Source organism: Carlito syrichta, unplaced genomic scaffold, assembly GCF_000164805.1.
Source record: "Carlito syrichta isolate Samal-C Ts95f unplaced genomic scaffold, Tarsius_syrichta-2.0.1 Scaffold89331, whole genome shotgun sequence".
Taxonomy (NCBI): Eukaryota; Metazoa; Chordata; class Mammalia; order Primates; family Tarsiidae; genus Carlito; species Carlito syrichta.
In genome coordinates, this window is record NW_007033427.1 from 141,821 (window position 1) to 165,311 (window position 23,491).

Here is a 23,491-nt window from a genome sequence, read left to right on the forward strand (position 1 = left end):
TTAGCCAGGGGTGATGGTGCATGCCTGTAGTTCCAGCTACTTGGAAGGCTGAGTTGGAAGGATCACCTGAGCCCATCAGGTCGAGGCTGCGGAGGCCGTGAGCGTGCCACTGCACTCCAGCCTGGGCGACAGAGTGAGACTCCAACTCAAAAAATGTATATAAATAGAGAGAGACAAACAAAAACACAATGTACCAAAACTTACACAATGCAGCAAAAGCAGTACTAAAAGGAAATTTTATAGCAATAAATGTCTACATTAAAAAAGAAGAGCCGGGCTCGGTGGCTCAGCCTGTAATCCCGTGCCTTGGGAGGCTGAGGTGAGTGAATTGCCTGAGCCCGCGGGTTCGAGACCCGCCTGGGCAACTTGGCAAGACCTCATCTCTACAATAAAAATCAAAAATCAGCCGGGCGTGGTAGCGCGCACCTGTAGTTCCTGCTGCTTGGAAGGCTGAGGTGGAAGGATCGCTGGAGCCAGCAGATCAAGGCTGCAGTGGCCGGGAGCGGCCACTGCACTCCAGTCTGGGCGACAGAGTGAGACTCCAACTCAAAAAAAAAAAAAAAAAAAGAGAGAAGAAATACTTCAAATAAACAGCCTAAAGAACTAGAAAGAGTAAGTCCAATGTCAGCAGAAGGAAGGAAATGATAAAGATCAGAGAACAGATGACCAGATTAAATAGAGAACAGAAAAATTATACCAAAAAATCAGCAAAACTAAGAGCTGTTTTTTTAAAAAATAAAAACCGACAAACTACACTAAGCTAGACTAAGAAAAAAGAGGGCTCAAATAGAATTAGAAACGAAAGAGGATCTTCCTTGGTTGAGGCAGATGAAAGAAAGAAATGAGGTCAGATGAAGTGGCTCACACCTATAATCCCAGCACTTTTAGGAGGCCAAGGCTGGAGGATCACTTGAGCCCAGGAGTTTAAGACCAGCCTGAGTAACACAGCAAGATCCTGTCTCTACAAAAAGAAATAATAATAAATAAAAAGGAAGAAGAAAAAGAAGTGAAAGAGGAGATATTACGATAGAAGCCTCAAAAATAAAAAAGAATAACAGGGGATTATTATGAATAATTATACACTAACAAAATGAATAATCTAGAAGAAATAGATGCAGAAAAAGCATTTTGCCAAATTCAACATCTATTCATGATATAAGCACTAACAAAATAGATATAGGAGGAACTTGCCTCCACATAATAAAGACTCTATATGAAAAGTCCACAGCTAGCATCATAATTCAGGGGAAGAACTGAAACCTTTTCTTCTAAGATCTGGTACAAGGTAAAGACGTCCATTCTTACCACTTCTATTCAATATAGTACTAGAAATTGTAGCCAGAGCAATTAGACAAGAAATAAAACACATCCAAATTTTAAAAGAAGTAAAATTATCTCTATTTATAGATGACATTATCACAGAAAACCCTAAGGACACAACAACAACAAAAAATACTGTCAGAACTAATAAATGAGTTCAGTAAAGTTGCACAATTAAAATATCAACATAGCCGGACTCGGTGGCTCAGCCTGTAATCCCGCGCTTTGGAGGCTGAGGTGAGTGGATTAAGGGTGGGTCTTCTTCTCCCAGTCCACCCTCTCACATGTCAGTCTCCTCTGGAAACACTCTCAAAGTCACACCCAGAAACAATGCCCGCGGGTTCGAGACCTGCCTGGGCAATTTGGCAGACCTCATCTCTACAATAAATCAAAAATTAGCCGGGCGTGGTAGCGCACGCCTGTAGTTCCAGCTACTTGGACGGCTGAGGCGGAAGGAATGCCAGAGCCCAGCAGGTCGAGGCTGTGGTGGTCGGGAGCGTGCCACTGCACTCCCGTCTGGGCAGAGTGAGACTCCAACTCAAAAAAAAAAAAAAAAAAGAAATATCAACATAAGAAAATCAGTGGCATTTCTATATATAAACAATGAACTTCTGATTTAAAAATTTGTAATGCCACTTAAAATAGCATCAAAGTTAATAAAATACTTAGGAATAAACTTAATTAGAGATGAAAGACATATATACTGAAAATTAAAATACATTGTGTGGTTAATATTAGGTGTCAACTTGAATACATTAAGGGATACCCAGATGGCTGGTGAAGCATTGTTTCTGGGTGTGACTCTGAGAGTGTTTCCAGAGGAGACTGACATGTGAGAGGGTGGACTGGGAGAAGAAGACCCGCCCTCAATGTGGGCGGGCACCATTCAATCACCTGCCAGCAGGGCTACAAAAAGCAGGTGGAAGCAGAGGGATAAGTAGCTTGCTGAGTTTTCTCCCACTCTCACTTTCAACTCCCTAGTGGGACGCTTTGTTTTTCCTCCTGCTCTTAGACATCAGACTCCAGATTCTTTGGCCTTTGGACTCTGCGGCTTGCACCAGCAGTTTCCAGGGAGCGATCATGCCTTCGGCCTCAGATAGGGCTGCAGTGTTGGTTGTGAGGCTTTCTGGCTTGGACTGAACCATGGTACCAGCTTTTCTCATTGCCCAGCTTGCAGATGGTCCATCACGGGATTTTGTCTTATAAGCACGTGAGTTAATCCGCCCTAATAAATTCTCTTTTAAATATACATATATCTTGGGCAGGCATGGTGGCTCAAGCCTGTAATCCCAGCAATTTGGAAGGCTGAGGTGAGGGGATTGCCCAAGTTCACGGGTTCTAGACCAGTCTGGGCAACATGGTAAGACCTCATCTCTACAATAAATCAAAAAATTAGCCAGGTATGGTAGCATGCATCTGTAGTTCCAGCTACTTGGAAGGCTGAGGTGGAAGGATCATCAGAGTCCAGCAGGTTGACAGTGGGGTGGCCATGAGTGTCCCACTGCACTCCAGCCTGGGCGACAGAGAGAGATTCCAACTCAAAAAACCCCCCCAAAAATATAGACATATATCTTGGTTCTGTCCCTCTGGAGAACCCTGACTAATACATACATTGACTAAGAAAACTAAAGGTACAGATAAATAGAAATACATTCCAACTTCATGAATCAGAAGACTTAATATCATTAAAATGTCCATACTACCCAAAGTAACCTACAGATTCAGTGCAATCCCTACCGAAATCCCAATGGCATTCTTTATAAAAATAGAAGAAACGATCCTAAAAATCATACAGAACCACAAAAACCCTTAATAGCCAAAGCGATCGCTTGAACAAGAAGAGCAAATCTGCAAGCATCACACTTCCTGATTTCAAAATATACTATAAAGCTACAGTAATCAAAAAAGTATGGTACTGTCACAAAAACAGATATGTTGACTAATGGAACACAATAGAAAACCCAGAAATAAACCCATGCATTTACAGCCAGTTGATCTTTGACAACACACAATGGGGAAAGGACAGTCTCTTCAATAAATGGTGTTGGAAAACATGTATGAGTAACACCACATACAAAAATCAACTCAAACTCTCTTAGCTCTGTTTGATCACACAGACCCAGTAGGTGCTTGGAGTATTTTCAGGGAAAGAGAGGAAGGCTGCCCTAATGCACCACAGAGTAGGCCAAAATGGCCTCTCTGTTCCTAAGAGTGCGACAGGTCGGAAAAATCAGCTCACAATGGATTAAAGACTTAAATACAAAATCTGAACCATGAAGTTACTAGAAGGAAACAAAGGGGCAATTATGTTTTGGATATGACACCAAAAGTACAGGCAACAAAAGCAAAAATAAACAGGTAGAAGTGCATCCAACTGAAAAGCATCTGCACAGCCAAGGAAACAACCGTGAAAAGACAACAACAGTGAATGGGAGAAAATATTTACAAACCACATACCTGATAAGGTTCTACATATCCAAAATATATAAGGAATTCAAACTACTTGATAGTAAAAACAAACAAATAACCTGATTTGGTTATTTGGGCTAAGGATCTGAATAGATATTTCTCAAAGGAGGTACATATGATCACAGATACATGGAAAAGTGCTCAACGTCATAAATCATCAGGGAAATGCAAACCAAAACCACAGTGAAACACCACTCACACCTGAATGGTTATTATCAAAAAGACAAAAGTGTTGATGGGGGTGTGGAGAAAAAGGAACCCTTGTACACGGTTGGTGGGAATGCATACTTGTGAAGTCATTATGGAAAACAGAGACATATAGACCAATGGAACACAGTATGAAGAGTTCTCAAAAAATTAAAAATAGAACCACCACTTCTAAGCGTGTATCCAAAGGGAACTGAATCAGTATCTCAAAGAGATACCTGTACTCCTATGTTCACTGCAGCATTAGCCAGAAGAGCCAAGATATGGAAACAACATAAATGTCTGTCCTAGATGAACGGATAAAGACCATGTGACACAGACATATATAGGTGAATATTATTCAGTCTTAAAAATAGAAACACTGGTTTGGTGCGGTGGCTCACACCTGTAATCCTGGCACTTTGGGAGGCAGAGGTGAAAGGACTGCCTGAGCCCAGGAGTTCGAGACCACTCTTGCACACATGAATAAAGAGAATGTACGAGGTAATTCATTTCAGCTTTGTCTCTAATAGCAACACAATGCGAGCAACACATTGTAATCAATTGGGAATGGACACATTCCAACTAACAGTTAAAATAAATTAACTAGATCTTCATATATAGACATGGATGAGGAAATCTCAAAAATATATTTTTAAACCAAAAATCAAGTTGTATAATGATAGTACATAATGGTGCTATTTGTTTAAATGTGTAAACCACACATATTTTGAGATACCTGAATATGTAGAAAAGTATAAAGATACAGAAGCAACCATATTGGGGAAAGAAAAGAATGCAGTCAGGATGGGGTACAAAATAGGGGTGCATCTGCATCGGGGACATTTTATTTTGTTAAATCTGAGTGGTGAGTACATGGGTGTTGATTAGTATTATTATGAGCACATGCGTGTTTATTAGTATTATTATATGTTTAAAATATTTCACTAAAAACAGCAAGAGGACTCAGAACACAAGTCCCCTAGGAACTTTCCTAATAGATTTATTCTGGGGTGACTTCCAAGTCAATTATAATCAGTAGCAATACCTTGAGTATATTACAGTCAATAGCAGTATTTCGAGCTAATGAGACTAACAGTTTTCTAAAGTCATTCATTTCCTCCTCCCCAAAAGTTTGTAATTCATTAAAAATAGTGTCTGAAGGACACTGTCCTCAGCACATTTTTTAAAAGGTACTTACCCAATAAACAGAGATAGTTGGGTTCAGTTAATCTGGATAGTTTTGTGACCTGATTCAAGATGTTGTAAAGCTCTGTTGGTTCACATAAAACCAAACCAGCCATCCTACTGGGAAGAATCAATAATTAGCACAAACTGAACACACCCCGCCCTATTTTAGATGAATGACCACAAAGTAAGATACCGAATTAAACTCTTTCTAACAGCCTTTCAAAGATGAAAGTAATCATGTAAGCAATCAGGAAGATTTTAAAAATGTGTGGAGAAATGTGTGCAGAGGAGAATGACATATTGAATGCAACCTATGTGAGCCACATAAATAGCAGGTGGGCCGTAAAACAGCTACCAGCTCATCTGTTCATTTAGTAAACGATCACTGAGTGCCTACTATATGCTAGGCACTAGAAATAACCACGGTAAGCAAAACCTGCCTTCCTGAGGTTGCAGAGAGAGTAAGCATTCACGATCATAGGAGCAGCTAACAGGAGTTCCTCACCTGCTGGGGGGAGCCCGACAAGGGCTGTGTGAGGATGTGACTGCTAACCTGCTAACAGGAGGCTAGCAAGAGGAGGAGGGAGCGAGGCTGAAGCAGAAGACAGGAGCACTCTCCTTGGAGCAGGAGTGAGGTCCAAGGAGCCTGGCGTGGCTCTGCTCAGTGTCTGCCACCAGGCAGGCTGGAGAGCGATCAGTGAAGATGGGGCCAACCGAGGTTGTCTCTGTGTTAAAGATTACGGCAGTCACCGCCGGGTGGAGAGTTGCTGATGTGCACAGAGCTGAGCTCGGGCTCCTGACAGCCAGGACTGCTCTCCATATGCTGGTTCCTGGGCACAACTGTTTCTGGACGGGTAGGGCCTATGCAGCACATTCTGGAAAGAAGGCTACCTTTTAGCAAAGAGCTAAAAAAAAAAAAGAACAGAGTAGGACCTCTGAAGTGCCTACTATAGTGCCACTGGGGGACAGGTTGGGGAGAAACTTGAGTCCGGGGTCGTCTTGCTCAAGTAGTTAGGCTCCACTTCAGAATCACTATACCATCCTCCTGGGAAAGGTCAACACCTTGACCTCCTCAGAGACTTTAGTTCCCAGCAGTCCTTCCAACGTCATCAATTTCAGCCTCCACATAATCCCTCTGTCAGCACACAAACATCCTCTTGCACCTACCTCTGTTCTCCTTTCCAGCCAAACTTCTTAAGGGGGTGACACTTAGTCACTGCCTCGACTTCCTCGCCTACAACAAGGCTGACTCTGGAGTCAAACAAACTCTTTTAGGTCTGAAACCTGGCTCTGCCACTTACCTTGGGGAGTAATTAGCCTCTCTGTACCTCAGTCTCTCCCTCTGTAAAATGGGGGTAACAAGAGTATTGCCACAGCCGGGCTTGATGGCTCAGCCTGTAATCCCGTGCCTTTGGGAGGCTGAGGTGAGTAGACTGCCTGAGCCCACGGGTTCGAGACCCACCTGGGCAACTTGGTGAGACCTCATCTCTACAATAAATCAAAAGAAACTAGCCGGGCGTGGTAGCGCGCGCCTGTAGTTCCAGCTACGTGAAAGGCTGAGGCGGAAGGATCGCTGGAGCCCAGCAGGTCAAGGCTGCGGTGGCCGGGAGCAGCCACTGCACTCTAGTCTGGGCGACAGACTGAGACTCCATCTCAAAAAATAAATAAATAAAATAAATAAATAAATAAATAAATAAAAACAAGAGTATCGCCACTTCTGTAAGATGAGGATAACAGTACCAGCCTACTATGTGTGGGTTCATGAAGTTATTCTTGGAAGGTATTCTGAGCAGGGAGAAAATGCTCAGTTAGCGTTGACTATTGCCACAACCTTCTCCCCTGGAGCTTCTGACCCCACCCAACCACCACAACTGTTCTCATCAAAGTCATCAGCAATATCCTTCTTGCCTAAGCCATTGGTTACTTCTCCCTGGGTTCAAATGATTCAGCCTCTTGGCAGCATGTAACATAGTCAAGCAAGTTTTCTTCCCCAAATGATCTTCTCCCAGGACACTACACTCTTCAAGCTTCCCTTCTTCCTCTCAGACCGTTCCTCTCCAGCCCTCTTCACTAGAGGTCCCAGCGCTTCATATAAAGATGCCCCAGACTTAGTTGTCTTTTTTCTTCTCTATCTACACTCTCACTCTAGCGCAGTATCTCAACCCTGGCGCCATTGACATTGGGGGCCAGAGAAGTCCTTGTTGTAGGGGGCGACCTGCGCATTGTAGGAGGTACAGCAGCATTCTTGGCCTCCACTCAGTGGGTGCCAGTAGTAAACCACCCCCCTTCGCTATGACAACGAAAAATGTCTCGTCACTGCCCAGGGTCCCTTGGAAGAAGGGGGCAAATCCGCCCCTACTTGACAACCGCAACTCTGAGAGACAGAGTCTCAGTGATTTATCCAGTTTCCTGACTACCACCCAAAACCAATGACTCCTACATTTTATCCCCTCTCGTGACCTCCCAGCTGAACTCCAGACTCTACTGTCATGGGAATCTCAAATACAGAGTGGCCAGAATAGCACTTTAATCCACACCTCCAACACCTATTCATCTTTTAGCCTTCTCAGTTTCAAAACCAGAACCATGATTCGCCCAGCTGCCCAAACCCGACTGCCTGATTCCTTTTTCCCTCGCCCCCTCACATCCTATCTCTGAGCTTTGCCTCCTAAACGTATTCCAAGTCCATCCACTTCTCTCCATCTCCAGGGCTACCATCCTAATCCAAGATACTATCATCTCCCTCCTGATGAGGTAATACAGTCCAACAAGACTTCTTGCCTCCTGCTTTCTCCCTACAGTCTGATCTTCACAAAGCAGTCAGGGCCATCTTTTCAACATCCAAGTGTCTCTGTCTTCACCACACTTGCCATCATCTGAAATTATAGTGCTCATTCATTTGCTTATTTATTTTTAGTCTCCTCCCCTGGGGAGACCTGGTTTATAAAGGTGGGGCCTTGCCTGTTCACTGCTATATCCTCACCCAATGTCCAGGATTTACCTGCTACAAAGTAATGCTCAATAAGCACATGTGGAACAAATACATTATTTTTAGTTATCCTAACGGTCTTCACCAATGGGGCCATCTTGACCTACCTCCATACTTTCTCCACCTGTACATTCCTAGGGACCGCCTCACTCCCACCCTCCAGTCAGGTCTCAGGTCCTCTACCTCTGAAAGCCAGGCCATCTTGGGGGTGGTTAGTACAGAGGACAGAGGTGGGCTTTGGGCTTAGTCCTACAACCTTGCTAAGCCAAGCTATAAGCTAGCTACTTACCTATCTGGTCTATGGCTCAGAGCCCACCCTCAGCTCCCATCTACTTTCCCCATTGCAAACTCTGTCTCCTCGTTCACTAGCCAAAGAATTATCTCTGAGAATCCACATTAAAACCTAGTAATGTCAGGGATCTCTTTCTCCTGATCACTTGCCTTCTCAGAGGTGGGGGGAGGGGACACCATCTGATTAATCAAGAACTGCCCCACACCGGCTGGCAAAGTGCTGCAGGGATGGGAGCAGTTCCCAAACCTAACATCAAGATTCTGAGAGAAGATGCACCCCTTGAGCTGAGACCGGGGCATCGCAAGCCTGGGTTAGACGAGGGCTGAGCACTCATAACCATCCCATTCAGTGCAACTCTGAATCTTAAAGAGTTAGATGTCCTTGACCCCACCATTTGAGCCCTAAAATATTCTGATATTGTACAATTATATAAAAACATTAAGCTAATACAGATGAGTTTTTGCTAAAAGTATTTTCCTTAGTGAATCCTATTAAGTCAATGCAATTCCTTAGTTGATTTTTTCTTTTATAATTAACCATTCTAATCTTTTTTCACTTTCAATTTTAATTAACCAAACTTATTTTTCCCAAGAGCAAATCTTTTCCATGTGAATTTTTTGATTCCTTTATCAGATTTTAATCATATCAAGCTTCCAAATATAGTTTTTGCTGCTGTTTCATTTGTATTGATTATATCTACTAAGTTTTATTTTCCTGGTGATCTGTTCAAAACTGTGGAGTCAAATGGCAAGTTTAAGACATCTTCCTTTATGTGGGATACTTTCGCACAGCACACCTCTTCTTAAGAGAATCTCAGGGCATTTAGTGTGACAGCTCTTGCAGGGGAGGATGGCCAGGCAGGGTGGTCACAGGGAGCACTTTTTGGAGATTCAGCTTGATGGGGGTGAGAGATGGATCTTCCTATGAACTGATCCCTCTGGGAAATCCATACAGCTCTCTGAGTGGCAAGCAAAGCTACTTACTCTGTCAGGAAAGCAGTGTGCCAGCACAGGCCTGGACACCCACGAGCAGGAATGTCCATCACCTTCCCTGTGATGACATGGTCTGACTGACCTTAAATCCAGGGGTTCATGGATGGCTCTCTCTCCTAACCTTCCCAGAGCAATCCAGAAGCTGGGCTGGCAAGCTCCCCTCCAGTGAGAATGCATGTCTCTATCTGGGGAAAACAGCCAATTGGGAAGGGATGTCTCTTTATGGGTTACCAGAGCCTGAGACCAGATGGGGAGCCAGCCAGATCTTCTTCCTCCCTCCCTATGACTGCACAACACAAAGGGCCTTCCATTCTGCCTGACAGCAAAGCTGTCAGAGGCTGGGCCTGACCCCAGACTTCTCACAGGAATTCCAGGACACTGAAAACTTGGCCCAGTACTTGGCTGCTAAGCCACCCCAGACCCACAGACAGTCCAGGCGGACACACTTGCAGGGCATTTGCTTCTGGTGGAGAAGAGGCATCACGTGATGCTCCTGGAGAAGCCAGACCATGAACTTCACTTGGGCTCCTGGCTCAGGCTGAACAGGGACCAGCAGAGGATGGCACAGATAAGGGTCGGCGTTCACAGCCAACCCCGCCAGTGTCCTGGTTCTTGATGGGAAACTCAGGCTATGGCAGGATGACCAAGGCCCTCACCTGTAAGCTGAGGCAGTAATGCACACTGGAAAGGCTGTAAGAACATTCCTTGAGGTAACTGATATAAACTGCACAGCAGAGGACCTAACACACAGCAGGAGATTAGGAAATAAAAGTTCCTTTATGCCAATCCTTTGTCTGTCTCTCTCTCCCCCACATCTCCCTGCCCCCCCCCCCCTCTTCAACTTCATCTAGGATCCTTGGACAGCTGCAAATCCAGTAGACAGAAAGTGCCAATCAGAGAAGCTCAGGTTAAAGTTCAGAGCAGGAACTGGAGAAGAGCCTGCTGCTTCAAGGGTCAGGATCCTAAGAGATCTGGTAGTCTTTCCATAATCCCAGCTTGACACTGTCTTTGTGGCCTGAACTTGACAAAGCTGGATCACACGGCGCCAGGCCACAGCACCCCCAGCACCGCACGGCCTGCAGAAGTGCTCCTGAAATCTCTCTCTCAGCTGAGAGGGACTCCAGGTCCCACTGGCATGGATGAGGAGGAAGGGGAAGATAAGGACTGGGCCATCATAACCTCTTAACTCATCTCTGTATTTTGGAGGCAATGGGAATGGTGAAGGCCTGGTGAAGGTGACAGGCCTGCCCATGCAGCAGCTCAGCTGTCAGAGGTAATGGCTGCAAACTGCAACCTGGTCTCCCAAAGACCATAACCACCATGTCTCACTCAACTCCTCCGCCTCCAGGGCTTGTGTCTCCTCTGCTCCCTGACTAGGCTTAGGCCCCAGCTTCCAATCCTCTGATAGGGGTTTGTGGCCTTGACTAGGCTCTGGACTGCACTTTGCTCTCACTTCCCTGGCCGTCTGGCTGCTCTGCATGGCTGAAGGCTCCACTCCAGACTGTGATCTGCCATCATTAGCGACTCTCAGCTCTTGGGAAAACCTTGCTGGCAGCTTCTTGCAGCCTCTGCTGTGGCCAGCCCACCACCTCCTGGCTGCTCTTTTGGAATGTCTTGGAGACCCAAATCCTTCAACTTTCAGCAGGTATGAGTCACAAGTAAAACAGCTATTTATCTAAATGCAGTTATTTTTATTTTTTTATTTTTATTTTTTTTTTGAGTTGGAGTCTCACTCTGTCACCCAGACTGGAGTGCAGTGGCCGCTCCTGGCCACGCGACCTGCTGGGCTCCGGCGATCATTCCACCTCAGCCTTCCGAGTAGCCGGAACTACAGGCATGCGCTACCACGCCCGGCTGATTTTTTGATTTATTGTAGAGATGAGGTCTTGCTGCCCAGGCGGGTCTCAAACCCGCAGGTTCAGGCAATTCACTCACCTCAGCCTCCCAAAGGCACGGGATTACAGGCTAAGCCACCGAGCCCGGCATAATACAGTTATTTTTAAAATATGCATCCCCAATTTCCAATCTCCTAGAGAACCTAGAGAAAAATAAATAAAACTCCCAAGTAAAGTGGATTGATAACCACCTTTCTAACTCTTTATCTCCAGTGATCTGGAAGATTTAAAATACTTCACTTGATCTGGTTTTAGGGTTGAGAGAAGGTAGTTTAACATATGTGCACCCAAAACCAAAATCTTTGGTACCTGTGATCTAAGCCCACTGCAAGGGACAGTGTTCAGTACACATGGGTGTTGTGCAGCTGGGGAGAGAAGGGTGTGTTATGGTTTGGATTTTGGATATGGTTCTCCTCCAGCAAAACTCATGCTGAGGTTTGGTCCCCAATGTGGCAATGTTGGGAAGTGGTGCCTTTAAGAGGTGATTAGGTAGTTAAGGTGGCTAGGGATGGGATTAGTTAGTTCTCTAGAGAGCAGGCTGTTCATCATAGCGAGGTCACTATAAAGCGAGGTCACCTCTTGTGTTTTGCCCTTTCGCCCACATAATTCCCCTTCTCTGCCATGTCAAGATGCAACACAAGACCTTCATCAGAAGCTGACTAGATATGCCAATATCAAACTTCCAAGCCTCTAGAGCTGTGAGTTAAATCAACCTCTTTTATCAATCACCCAGTGATTGATACTGGAGAATATTGTTATAGCAACAGAAAACGGACTAAGACAGGGTATCAATGTATTTGTGTGTTTTCATAGACTATGATGAACAGTTAAAATATATGTATGGTAATAGAAATAGCTGTCTTGGGGGACTGATGGAAAGGTGGGTGAGGGAACCTTCCGGAATAATGACATGGTTTTGTAGTTTGTTTTGGATGGTGGTTACATGGGTGGAAGAACGTCAAAACCAAACTGAACACTTAAGACTTATATACTTTACCGTATGTAAGCTGCACATCAATTAAAAAAATGAATTCCCTGTGTAGCTCCATGTGTTTATTTGTTCCAGGATGCGAATATGCAGGGGTGTGTGTGACAAAGGGAGTCTGTGTATGTATATCCATGACTTTGGTATGGGGTCTGAGCTGCAGGAAACCACATGGACTTGGACAAACAGCAAATACAGACTGCAGAACTTCAGCTTGGCCCTCACAGAGCTAGCTAATGCTTTTCTGCATTTGCCCAGCATTTTCACAGTGATTATGAATGTTGTTTAAATTTTGTCAATCCTCCTTGGAAGCAACGCCTGTCATTTTATAGCTCTTGCCTATGAAAGTTAAGGCCACGGGGTATGAACTACCCTCCCCCACCAACTGCTCCCTGGTTGCCCTCTGTGCTTTCTCTCAGTCAGAGGGATAAGTATCCTTTGATCTCATCCTCTTCTTAATCCATTTCTCTCCCTCTCCCTCTCTGTTTTCAGTACCTCAAAGCCCTCCCCTCTATTAGCATTTTTCTCCCTGATTTCAAACATTCACAAGTCTCAGCTTTCTTGGATCAATTCATGAAACAAAAACAAAAACAAAAAAAACCCACCCTAAAATAGCTAGGCCTGTGGCCCCTGAAGCTTTGCAGGCAGAGGCCTGGGATAGAAAAGTGTGATGCTGGCTAGCTGTTTACAAAGCCAGGAGAGGGAGCTGCCTTTGAAACGGCCAGCACCCTCAGAATTTGGTAGGGATGCCTGAGTTTCCTGTAGACCAGAACTGGGCCAGGCAGGAGAGGATGCCAACTAGAAGCCATCTTAATGTACTTTGCCCAAGAGGGCCAAGGGCAGATGGGGAGGGATCCTAGAAACCGAAGGCAGCAAGGCTAAAACATAACCACCTGGCCAAGGGAATTTGCCAGCAAGAAAGACCCACAAAAGCATTGCATAGGAGAAAAAGTCCCTACAAACTCCCATCTAGCTCAGATGACAAAGGGACCCTTCTTGCCTCATTTCTACTCTTTTACTCTACCTAGGGTGGAGTAGGGTGGTATAGAGGAGTGTGGAAGCAAGATAAGAACACACAGAACTCAACCACTCTCCTTCCCAAATGTGGAAACACATAGAAAGCTTGAGAGGGGAAGAGAAGAAACTTTAACTTTGAATGAAGTTCAGAATTGTGATTATTAATGTACAATGAACATTTTGGTGATTAGTCAGTCTGTCCTGGTAACTACTAGATGGAATCCAAGGGCACGTAAAGATTAAAGAAAGAGTGAGAATGAGACAGAAAGCTGTTTTATGATTGAACTCTGCTTGTTCAATGTAAGTTATACTTGCAAAGCACCAAGCACAGTCAGTGCTTGTCACACAGTCAGTGCTTGATACAGCAGCTGTTAAGACTGTTATTATCTTTGGATTTAGACGGAGGCAGATAAGAGTTGACTGGGGGGCTTTTCTAACAGTCAAGTTGTTCGGGAGGGCCTGAGTAGAAGACTCAGGAGGTAGTGAGTTCCTCCTCCATGGAGATGCTGTCTCTGCAGGGATGCGAAGGGGATTGAGCCCCAGATGTGGGAATGAGCTAAGCATCTGTGATTCCAGCTTATTGCTCATGGCCTCAACTTTCTCCTGCATAAGGATGTCAACCCTGGCCTCTCACCTGAGTTCCAATCCCACGTTTCCTCTTGGGAGTAACTCTCCATCTGTCCATATGACCACTAATATTTCTATATGGACAACTCACCATCCTTTCCAATTGAGCCCATCTAAAATGGAGCTCTGTCTTTTTTCTCCAGCCAGCTCTCCTCCCATACAACTCCCAACTTTCCTCTTTCGGTTAACTACATACGTCTCTCAGTCTGATTTTCCACATCCCTTGCGTGTACTCCTCAAACCCAGATGGGCACAAACTCATATCCATTCTTCCCTTGAGACTCCTCCCCCACAGGCCCTGCCCTCTCTATTTCTACTATCACCACAATTCAGAGCTTCATCATCTCATAAGATAGCCTCCTTAGCAATCTCCCAGCCCTTTTTTTCCTCCTTGGAATCCTTTGCATGTGAGGTCGGTCTAATCTTCCTCAAACACGACTGTGGTGGCATCACAAAAGCCTCTGACAAACACTTGTTTTCCAAGGAATAAAATACAAACTTCTCAGCTAACATACACAGAATCTGCACAATCTAGTTTTTCCAACCTGCTTTGTCCAGCCTTACCTAAAACCATCCAACTTCCCCAACATTCACTGAGGGCCACTCTCTGACCAGTCATGTGTTGGACAATAAAGACATGGAGACAGAAGACAGACCCCCAAGATGCTCTCAGTTTTTTGTTTTTTTTTTGAGTTGGAGTCTCACTCTGTCACCCAGACTGGAGTGCAATGACCGCTCCCGGCCACCGCAGCCTCGACCTGCTGGGCTCCGGCGATCCTTCCTCCTCAGCCTTCCAAGTAGCTGGAATTACAGGCATGCGCTACCACACCTGGCTGATTTTTTGATTTATTGTAGAGATGAGGTCTTGCTGCCCAGGCGGGTTCTCGAACCCGCGGGCTCAGGCAATTCACTCACCTCAGCCTCCCAAAGGCGCGGGATTACAGGCTGAGCCACCGAGCCCGGCATGCTCTCAGTTCTAGTAGCAAGATAGAGAGGTAAACAACTACCAGAGAACAGCCGGTGATAACATAAAGGACACTGCTTGTTCTGATGTCCCTCCTCCAAAAGAAATGATCTATTCACGGTCCTCTGAATATAGGCCTACACTTTCCTGCCTCCAGATTTTTCTTTGGGCTCTTTTTTCCTCCTTTCCCCTCTCTAAACACTTGCTTTTGTTAAAAGAGCAGCTTCGGCTGGGCTGTGGCTCAGCCTGTAATCCCAGCACTTTGGGAGGCCAAGGCGAGTGAACTGCCTGAGCCTGCGGGTTCAAGACCAGCCCGGGCAACTTGGCGAGACCTCGTTTCTACAATAAATCAAAAATTAGCCGGGCGTGGTAGTGCGTACCTATATAGTTCCAGTTACTTGGAAGGCTGAGGCGGAACGATCACCGGTTGAGGCTAGCAGGTTGAGGTTGTGGTGACTGGGAGTGTGCCACTGCACTCCAGTCTAGGCAACAGAGTGCGACTCCAACTCAAAAAAAAAAAAAAGAGAGAGAGCAGCTTCTAGTGTCCCTCCTTTGACAACTCCAACTCCCAGGCAGGGTATCTCTCTCTTCTCTGAACGTGAATGCTCCCACGAGCCTAAGAATCTGTGACACCTACACCAAAGCATGTCTCAGCTTAGATGGTTGATCTCTGAAAGGTCCCCTATCCCGCAGCCCCCAGCCCCCCTCCAATTCTGGGTGGGTCCCCCAGCACTCCATAATTCTCCTACTGCTGCCCATATCCTCCCTTGCCAGCTCCTTTAAGGCAGAGAACGTGTGGATCTTGTTCACACTTGAATACCCAGCTCCAAGACTGGGCTGGCTCAATACACAAGTGGGAGGGAAGGAGGAAAGGGTCAGCGGTCATCATGAACTCCCTTGTACTGACAGTTTCTTTAGCATTTGTGCCGTTTTCACTCCAGCTTCCCCAGAAGTGTCCCCAAACAGACTATGTCACCGGTCCCCCCACCGTTGGATGTGTACGCGCCCCCTATCAAGGCTGCAACCTGGAGCGCATTTATCCGCTTGACTGAGCTTTTTCGGGGGAGGAACTGTGTCTGAGGCATCTCTGTATGGCCAGAAAAGAGAAAGGGGGGGAAAAACTGAAGCTTATAGCTTGTAAATGATACCCTTGCGAGCAGGGAACCCCATCGCTACTTTCTTTTGGGGCGAGCCCTGAGCAAGTTCGCTTCGCCTCAGCCACAAGGTTAAGCGGACACAGGGGGCCTGCGTTCGCAGCATCGCCTCGCAGGTGTGAAGAGGCGGGGACCGGACGACCGCGCAAGTTACCGTCTCTAGACCTGCCTCCTGCGGCGGGACCTCGGCTGGGGCCCCACCTGGAAAATGGCTCCTCTAAGGCACGTCCAGCCTAAAACCCGTCCTCTTCCACCTCTCGGGTGCAGCCTCTCCCTCCCACTCCGACCGCGGTTCCCGCACGGGCAACCCAGACCGCCCAGCGACAGCAAGCCCAGGTTGCCAGGCGCGCCCCTCCGCGTCTCTTCCCGCCCCCGGAAGTGAGCTGTGTCGCGAGATCCGGGAGGTGGGCGGGCCCGGAAGTCGGGCCGCTCTCGCGAGACCGAGAAAGGGGGAAGCCGGGTGAGCCGCGCGGGGTGGAGGTCGTTGGAGTCACTCGCCCGCCGCTCGCTCCTCCGCTCGCTCGTCGGCGCCCCGCCCGCCCCAGCCATGCTCTCCGCCCTCGCTCGACCCGCCGGCGCCGCTCTCCGCCGCGGCTTCGGCACTTCGGCCCAGGTAGGCCCGACGAGGGGCGGCCCGCCGGCGGAGGCCCCCGGGGCGGCCACGTGTGTCCCTGCCAGCTCTGACCTCCGGCCAGCCTGGGCTGCAAGGGCCGCCCAGCGCTGGCTGGAGGCCGTGGCGCCCCGGGCCGGCCCTGACACGGAGCGACCCCAGCTCCCCGGAGGGCCTGCCCTTGGCTTCGCGCCTCTAGGCGGAGAAGCCGGAGAGCTGGGCCTGAAAGTAACTTACGTGTGGATGCAGCTTTCCATTGCTTTGACGTAACACATCTCATCCTCCTTGTAGCATCCGTGTGAGCGGCGCGTGAATGTGAGAAATCGTGTGTCCTTTTAAACTTCGTGGTACACACTGAGGCACTGAGGGTAGAGAACTGGGCCAAGCTTACGCAGTCTCTTCTTGGCCAGAGGATTAAATCAAGTTTTAAGCGCTGCTGACCATCGTCAGTGCCTTTTGAATCGAGCCTTCCTCCTAAGGTCCTTTTTGGAGGATCCTTCCTGCTGTGGGCGGACTGAGCCTGCGCCCAAGGTGTCTTGACAGTGCCTGACTTGGCCTGAGACCACTGAATCGGAGCTATTTTTAGCCGTCTTCGTCTAGAAAGAACGGAGATTCTCAAACTCTGATGTGTGTTGGAATCACCTGAAAGCCAGTAAAGAACGGAAGCCCGGGCTCGTGGAAGGAGCAGAGGACCTGGGCTTCTGTATTTTTACCAAGTGCCTCAAGTGAGCCTAATACAACCAAAGTTAAAGAACCCAGGAGGTGCCCACGTTGCCTTCTAAGTATCACGCCCAAGAGGGAGCCCATTGAAGGGGATTCCAGATTTATCATTTAGGTTATGTTCTCCAGTTTTCTGTACATCCAGGTGATTTGAAAAATACACATGCTCTTCTACTTACAACGCGGCCACGTCCTGATAAGCCCATCGTACATTGAAAAAACCGCAAGTAGAAAGATGCTTTTTGTTGACTTGCGACGTTTTCAGTTGACGGTGGGTTCATGCAAACGTCGCTCCGCAGTAAGTCAAGGAAAGGAGTGTACTGAATGCGTGCCACTTTTGCACCATTGTAAAGTGAGAAACTGTCTTTATACAAATAAGTTCACTGAGTGTCCGTGCTAGCCAACAACCATGCTGGGTGCTGCAGGGGATACCAAGATGACTGAGAAATACCACTTGAGATGGGCCAGAAATAAGTAGGACAGATGGTGCTGACCCTGAGGACTGAGGACCTCAGGGTGGAAGGATCCTGGGGGCTAGGGGAAGGGGCCGCTGAGCTAAGGTGAGACAGGGAGAAATGTAGTAGGAGAGTGGTTGAATTTTTTTTTTTTTTTGAGTTGGAGTCTCACTCTGTTACCCAGACTGGAGTGCAGTGGCCGCGATCCTTCCGCCTCAGCCTTCCAAGTAGCCGGAATTACAGGCATGCGCTACCACGCCCAGCTGATTTTTTGATTTATTGTAGAGATGAGGCCTCGCTGCCCAGGCGGGTCTCAAACCCGCGAGTTCAGGCAATCCACTCACCTCAGCCTCCCAAAGGCGCAGGAATACAGGCTGAGCCACCGAGCCCAGCTGAGTGGTTGAATTTTAATAGAGCCTTTTTATCTATTTTTTGACATATTTATTGAGCTATGCACTGGAAATACAGCAGTGAACAAAACACAAAGCTCCTGGTTCTCATGGAATTCACTAGCTATTTTATTGCCTCTTTCCCCCATTATAAAATAGTATTTTAGATAGTGATGAACACGCAAGAAAAATAGAAGAGAGCTGCAATTTTAGATCAGCCAGGATAGGCCGAGAGGTTTGGGCGAGGGAAGACAGCAAGAGCCCACCCAGTTTTAGGTATGTTGAGTTTATAATGCCTGTTGGATATAAAAGTGGAGATATTGAGAAAGCAGCTAAGTAGAAAAATGAGCCTGTGTACTGGAGACAATACATTGGTCTCCAAACTTTAGATACTGTATCCTTAGTATCCTTAACAGTAAAAAAAAGTATGGAGCACACAGCCCCAATATATTTATTTCTAATATATGCATTGTAATATAAACACAAAAAGAGAAACTTTAAACCATCACAGACTTACATTAGAAAACAAACTTGTAAATGAAGGAAGTGTTAATGCATATCCATTTTCAATACAGCCGCTAAGCAGTGTACTGTTGTTGATAGCCTCTCCTCAGCCAGCCAAGGTCATTGGGTTTGGAGGACAGCTCTTTTACAGAGAGATCATGAACTAACCTCTAATACTCAAGATTTTCATCTCATTGCAAAGCATTGTAAGATTTCACTACTTAAGGATTATTTTTGTAAATAGCAACTAAGGTAATGACATGTAATATACAAACAGTCACATCACCTCAACACAGTGAGATGATCGAGGAGGTCTCTCCCTCCCTTGCTGCGTTCATCTTATGTGCCATATGGAACTGATGAAGGATCCTTGTGAGGGCACCAGCTTGGTCCATCTCCTGGTAGAGTTAAATTCTTGACTTGTGAGGTCAAAAAAAAAAAAACACACATTTGACATTTTCATCTTGCACCCTGGTGGGATTGTCTTGCATGCCCCAGTTTGGAGCCAGTCTGAGTAATCTCGGCATGGGATGCTTCAGAGGATTTCTGAGCAGGAGTGAGGTGACTAAGACTTTGATTTTTAGGAAGGATGGTTTGGCGGCGGAGCTGAGTACCGAATTAGATAGTGGAATAATGGGAATGGAAAACAGGAGCTGGTTGGGAAGATGTTTGGTATTTGAGAAGCTTTTTTTTTTTGAGTCGAGGTCTCACTCAAGGCGTGAGCCTCCATGCTCAGCCGAGATGCTATTCTTATGTCCTGACTGGATGTCTTTAATATATCAGAAAGAAGAGGCAGAAGGTGTTTCTAACAGTTTACATTTGGCAGAATGCAAGTGCCATTTGGGGCCAGGGATGGGGGATAGAGAGGATAAATAGACAGTTAGGGGACCCGTGGAATGCCTTGCCGAACTGGAATTTGGGAGTCCCTAAGACTAGACACAAGCTGTGGAAGTGATTGTTGATCAGAAGTGGGTGAGATTGTCTGGCCTCAAGTTCTGGATTGGTCTGGCTAGTTATGTTTTCTGGGAAGCAAGTGTCCACCTTTAAAGCACCAACTTAAAAACCAGTTTGAATTCAAATCTTGGTTGTAGTTATGCTTTTAGAGTTTAGTTTCCTAAATAGGAACCCACTGTGTAAGTTGTCATGGTTTGGGTCTTGGTTTTTGATAACCAAAGCCTATTATTAACTAGCTTAACTAACTAGAGTATAATACGCAGTGATACTATCAGGGTCACCATAGTAGACACCTACCCTAGAAGACCACACACAGTGCTTTGAGTTCTTGAGTCTGCTGTTTTCTTGGTTTATTCCCTCCCTCCTTGGCACCTGCCTGCCTGGAATAAACTCCTTTTCTCATTTGGGAGCTTAGATGAGAAACGTTGGCCTTAATTTTGGCTAGAGGGGAAGGGTGCCTTTGAATAATGGGGGTGATTCTTGAATGCAGGGTTGTTTGTTTGTTTGTTTGTTTAATCAGTAATGGGAGTAAGGTTTAGGACAGAGCTTAGAATAGATCTGTCTTCTCAAAGACTTTTTCTTTTCTTTTTTGAAAGCCAAATTCAGGAGTCCATTTGCCTCTATTCGGCTTGCATTACAGCTTCATCACTTGCCGTCTTTGTGGGCCTGAGCGTATTGCAGCTCTTTGTGCTTTGATTCTTCACCTGTAAAATGGATCTATCAATATCATACGATTGTGTTTTTGTGAGAATTAAATGAGGAATGACTTGGCACAGAGCAGACCCTGATACGTGACTGGCTAATTACCATTTTTCTTTCAGTGTTCCCTGTAAATGAGGTCGCCGGATGACTTGGCTTTCATGCAAAGTTTTACTGTATAAGTAATTCTCCCTTGCAGAGGAAAGATCGTCAAGATGCAGTCATATTGAATTAGTTCTGGGTTGGGCTGGGCATGGTGGCTCATGCTTGTAATCCCAGCCCTTTGGGAGGCTGAGGGGGGAGGATTGCTTGAGACCAGCCTGGGCAACATAGCAAGACCTTATCTCTAAAAAAATAAAATAAAGTAAAAAAACTAGCCAGGTGTGGTGGCGTGCACTTACAGTCCCAGCTAGTCGGTAGGCGGAGGCGAAAAGATCACCTGAGCCCAGGAGGTCAAGGCCGCTGTGAGCTGTGATCATGCCGCTGCATTCCAGCCTGGGTGACAGAGCAAGACCCTGACTCAAAAAAAAAGTTAATAATACTTGCTGGGGTGGGAGTAACCTTAAGCGCCTGTTTGTCATCACCCTTCCAGGCTGCTCTTTCTCCTTCTGCCCCCTAACTGCTGGTGCTTACTTTCTTTCTGTCCCCAGTGCTCTTCTCACTCTGTTCCCTTTTGCCCCTTGTTCATTTCCAAGGCTTCTGTTAATCCCTGTACAGACCCTGATGACCGCTAGAGCAGGCCTTTTGTCTGAGATCTATCCAGGGTGCCTACTGGATGCATGTGTATGTCTGGGTGTTTCAAATGACCCAAACTCAACATGCAAAACTGAGTTCATTATTCTTTCTCCCAAACTCCTTATCCCTCCTCAGTTCCCTGTGCTGCTTAAAGGTCATGTTAGCCACTCAAGCCAAGAAACTGAGTCATCCCAGGTTCCTCCCTCTACTCACTGTTTGGATGAGGAAGGGAAAAAGGGGTGAGGTACGTCTATGGATGCTGTTTCACAAATCACTCATGACACAGTTACCGTGATGCGACTGCCTTCATCCCCACCTTGAGTCATGCTTGGATGATTGCAGAGTCCCTGCCTCTATCCTTGTGTCTGTCCAGTCCATCTTCACCTCCATTCTTTCTGAAACACAGATTCGATCGTGTTCTTCCCATTTTTGAGGGTCTTCGGTGGCTCCCCATTGCCCACAAGAGCCACACCTACTGTTCCAGGCCTTCAACTCTGGCTGCCTTCCTTCACCTGTATCCACAAGTCAGAGAGAACTTCTGGGGCTGCTCACCCCAGTAAGCCATACCCTGTCACGTCTCCTCCTGGCCCAGCATCCACCTGGTGAACTACTCATCCTTCAGAACCCTCACCGATGCGTTATTCTCCTTTGTGTTGCTTGTCCCAGGATCTGCTTCTGTGGCACTCATCACACTAAATGCTGCTTTATTTCATTTGCGTATTTTTCAGTTTGCAAGTCTTGTCAGTGCTAGCAAGTCAGTCTGGCATAAACTCAGTACCTGTTGAATTGTAGGCGATCTTTAAAGGATGAGTAAGCAGCCACCTTGGAAAACAATTTGACAGTTTCTCCAAAGTCTGAACATGGAGCTGCCATGACTCATCAGTTTCACCCCTCGGTATATACCCAAGATAGTTAAAAACTTGTACGTGAATTTTCACAGCAGCATTTTTCAAAATAGCCAAAAATGGAAATAACCCAGATTTAATCAGCAAATAAATAGATAAACAAAAGATGGTGTTTTATATTATTCATCCATAAAAAGGAATGCGGTACTAATACATGCCACAACATGGATGAATCTTTGAAAAGATGCTAAATGAAAGAAGCCAGCGGCCAGACACAAAAGGTATACGTTTTGTATACTTCCATTTGTGTGAAATGTCCAGAATAGGAAAACCATAGAGACAGAAGGTAGAACATTGGTTGCCAGGGGTTTGGGGGTGGGGTGATGGTTGCACAACTAAAAACCATTAAATTATGCATTTTAAATGGGTGAGATGTATGGTATGGGAAATATATCTCAGTACAGGTGTTTTTTACAAATGAATAGCGTCAGGTGATGACCAGTTGTTAGATATACTTGGCTCTGGAGTGGCTACTGAAAGTCAAGTCTTTGGATTTCAGTTCCAGTGACTAATAAGCTGACATAAATTTTTCTGGATTGGTCTTCTAGATATTAATGAGGCAGTCCAGTCTTTTTGGACCCACCCCCACTCTCCAGGGGACCTGTGACGTCACTAAACCACAGCACTTTCCTAACTGTTCAAAGCTGAAATGCCCAGGGTCAACTGTTGACTTGTTCTGATTGGCCTGGTGTGGATTTTTCAAACTTTGGTTGGTATCAGAGTCACCTGGGAACTTGGTAAAAATACAAAGGCCTTAGCCCTGTCCATTTCATAGATCCTGGCCCTCTGTGGTCTTTATTAGTTCAGCAAGTGGTTCTGATAACGCTGAAGTTGGAGAACAGGTGTGAGACACTGGAGCCAAAGACTGCAGATCTGACTCAACTGAGAGGAGAGGAGCCGTTTGTAATATGCATTCCCCCTTCCATGTCTCATTAGGGAGCTCCTATCCTGCCTCAGACTCTAGCCTTGATTCTGCTTCCTGGATGAATCTTCCCTGATTCACCATCCGGGAAAACTGTGCCCCCTCTGCTCTCACACACAGTTCTTCTGTTACAGCTCTTTCTCCTGCCACCCCAGTTAAATGAGGGCCTGTTGGTAGGCTGTTAGAAAAGGTTTCGTTTTTAAAGCTACCGATTGAAGACAAGGCTGCTGTTCGTTCCAACAACCTGATTGAGTGAATCTTGCTCTTGTACCTTTCAGAAGGGTTTTTGGAGTATGACCATGAGTATTACAATCTCTGTAGACATAAGTCCTCCACATTTGAAAGTGGACCTTTGAGCCGGGCTCGGTGGCTCAGCCTGTAATCCCATACCTTTGGGAGGCTGAGGTGAGTGGATTGCCTGAGCCCACGGGTTCAAGACCCACCTGGACAGCGAGACCTCATCTCTACAATAAATCAAAAAATCAGCCAGGCGTGGTAGCGCATGCCTGTAATCCTG

The 23,491-nt window shown here is 46.3% G+C and overlaps 2 protein-coding genes across 4 annotated transcripts in view; one reads left to right on the forward strand and one right to left on the reverse strand.

The window, feature by feature from the left end:
• STYXL1 (serine/threonine/tyrosine interacting like 1) overlaps positions 1 to 16,426 on the reverse strand; it is a 67,268-nt gene extending 50,842 nt beyond the window's left edge. The window contains exons 1-2 of the mRNA XM_008058038.2: positions 16,283 to 16,426; positions 5,177 to 5,280 (exon numbers count right to left, since the gene is read on the reverse strand). Coding sequence (XP_008056229.1) covers positions 5,177 to 5,279 — 103 coding nt within the window. The 5' untranslated portion in view covers position 5,280; positions 16,283 to 16,426. The remainder of the gene's footprint in view (positions 1 to 5,176; positions 5,281 to 16,282) is intronic.
• Positions 16,427 to 16,483: 57 nt separating this feature from the next.
• The window catches only part of MDH2 (malate dehydrogenase 2), a 19,824-nt gene continuing 12,816 nt past the window's right edge, over positions 16,484 to 23,491 (forward strand). For all 3 annotated transcript variants that reach the window (XM_008058049.1, XM_021712272.1, XM_021712275.1), the window contains exon 1: positions 16,484 to 16,694. In XM_008058049.1, the coding sequence (XP_008056240.1) occupies positions 16,629 to 16,694 (66 nt within the window). In that variant the 5' untranslated portion in view covers positions 16,484 to 16,628. The remainder of the gene's footprint in view (positions 16,695 to 23,491) is intronic.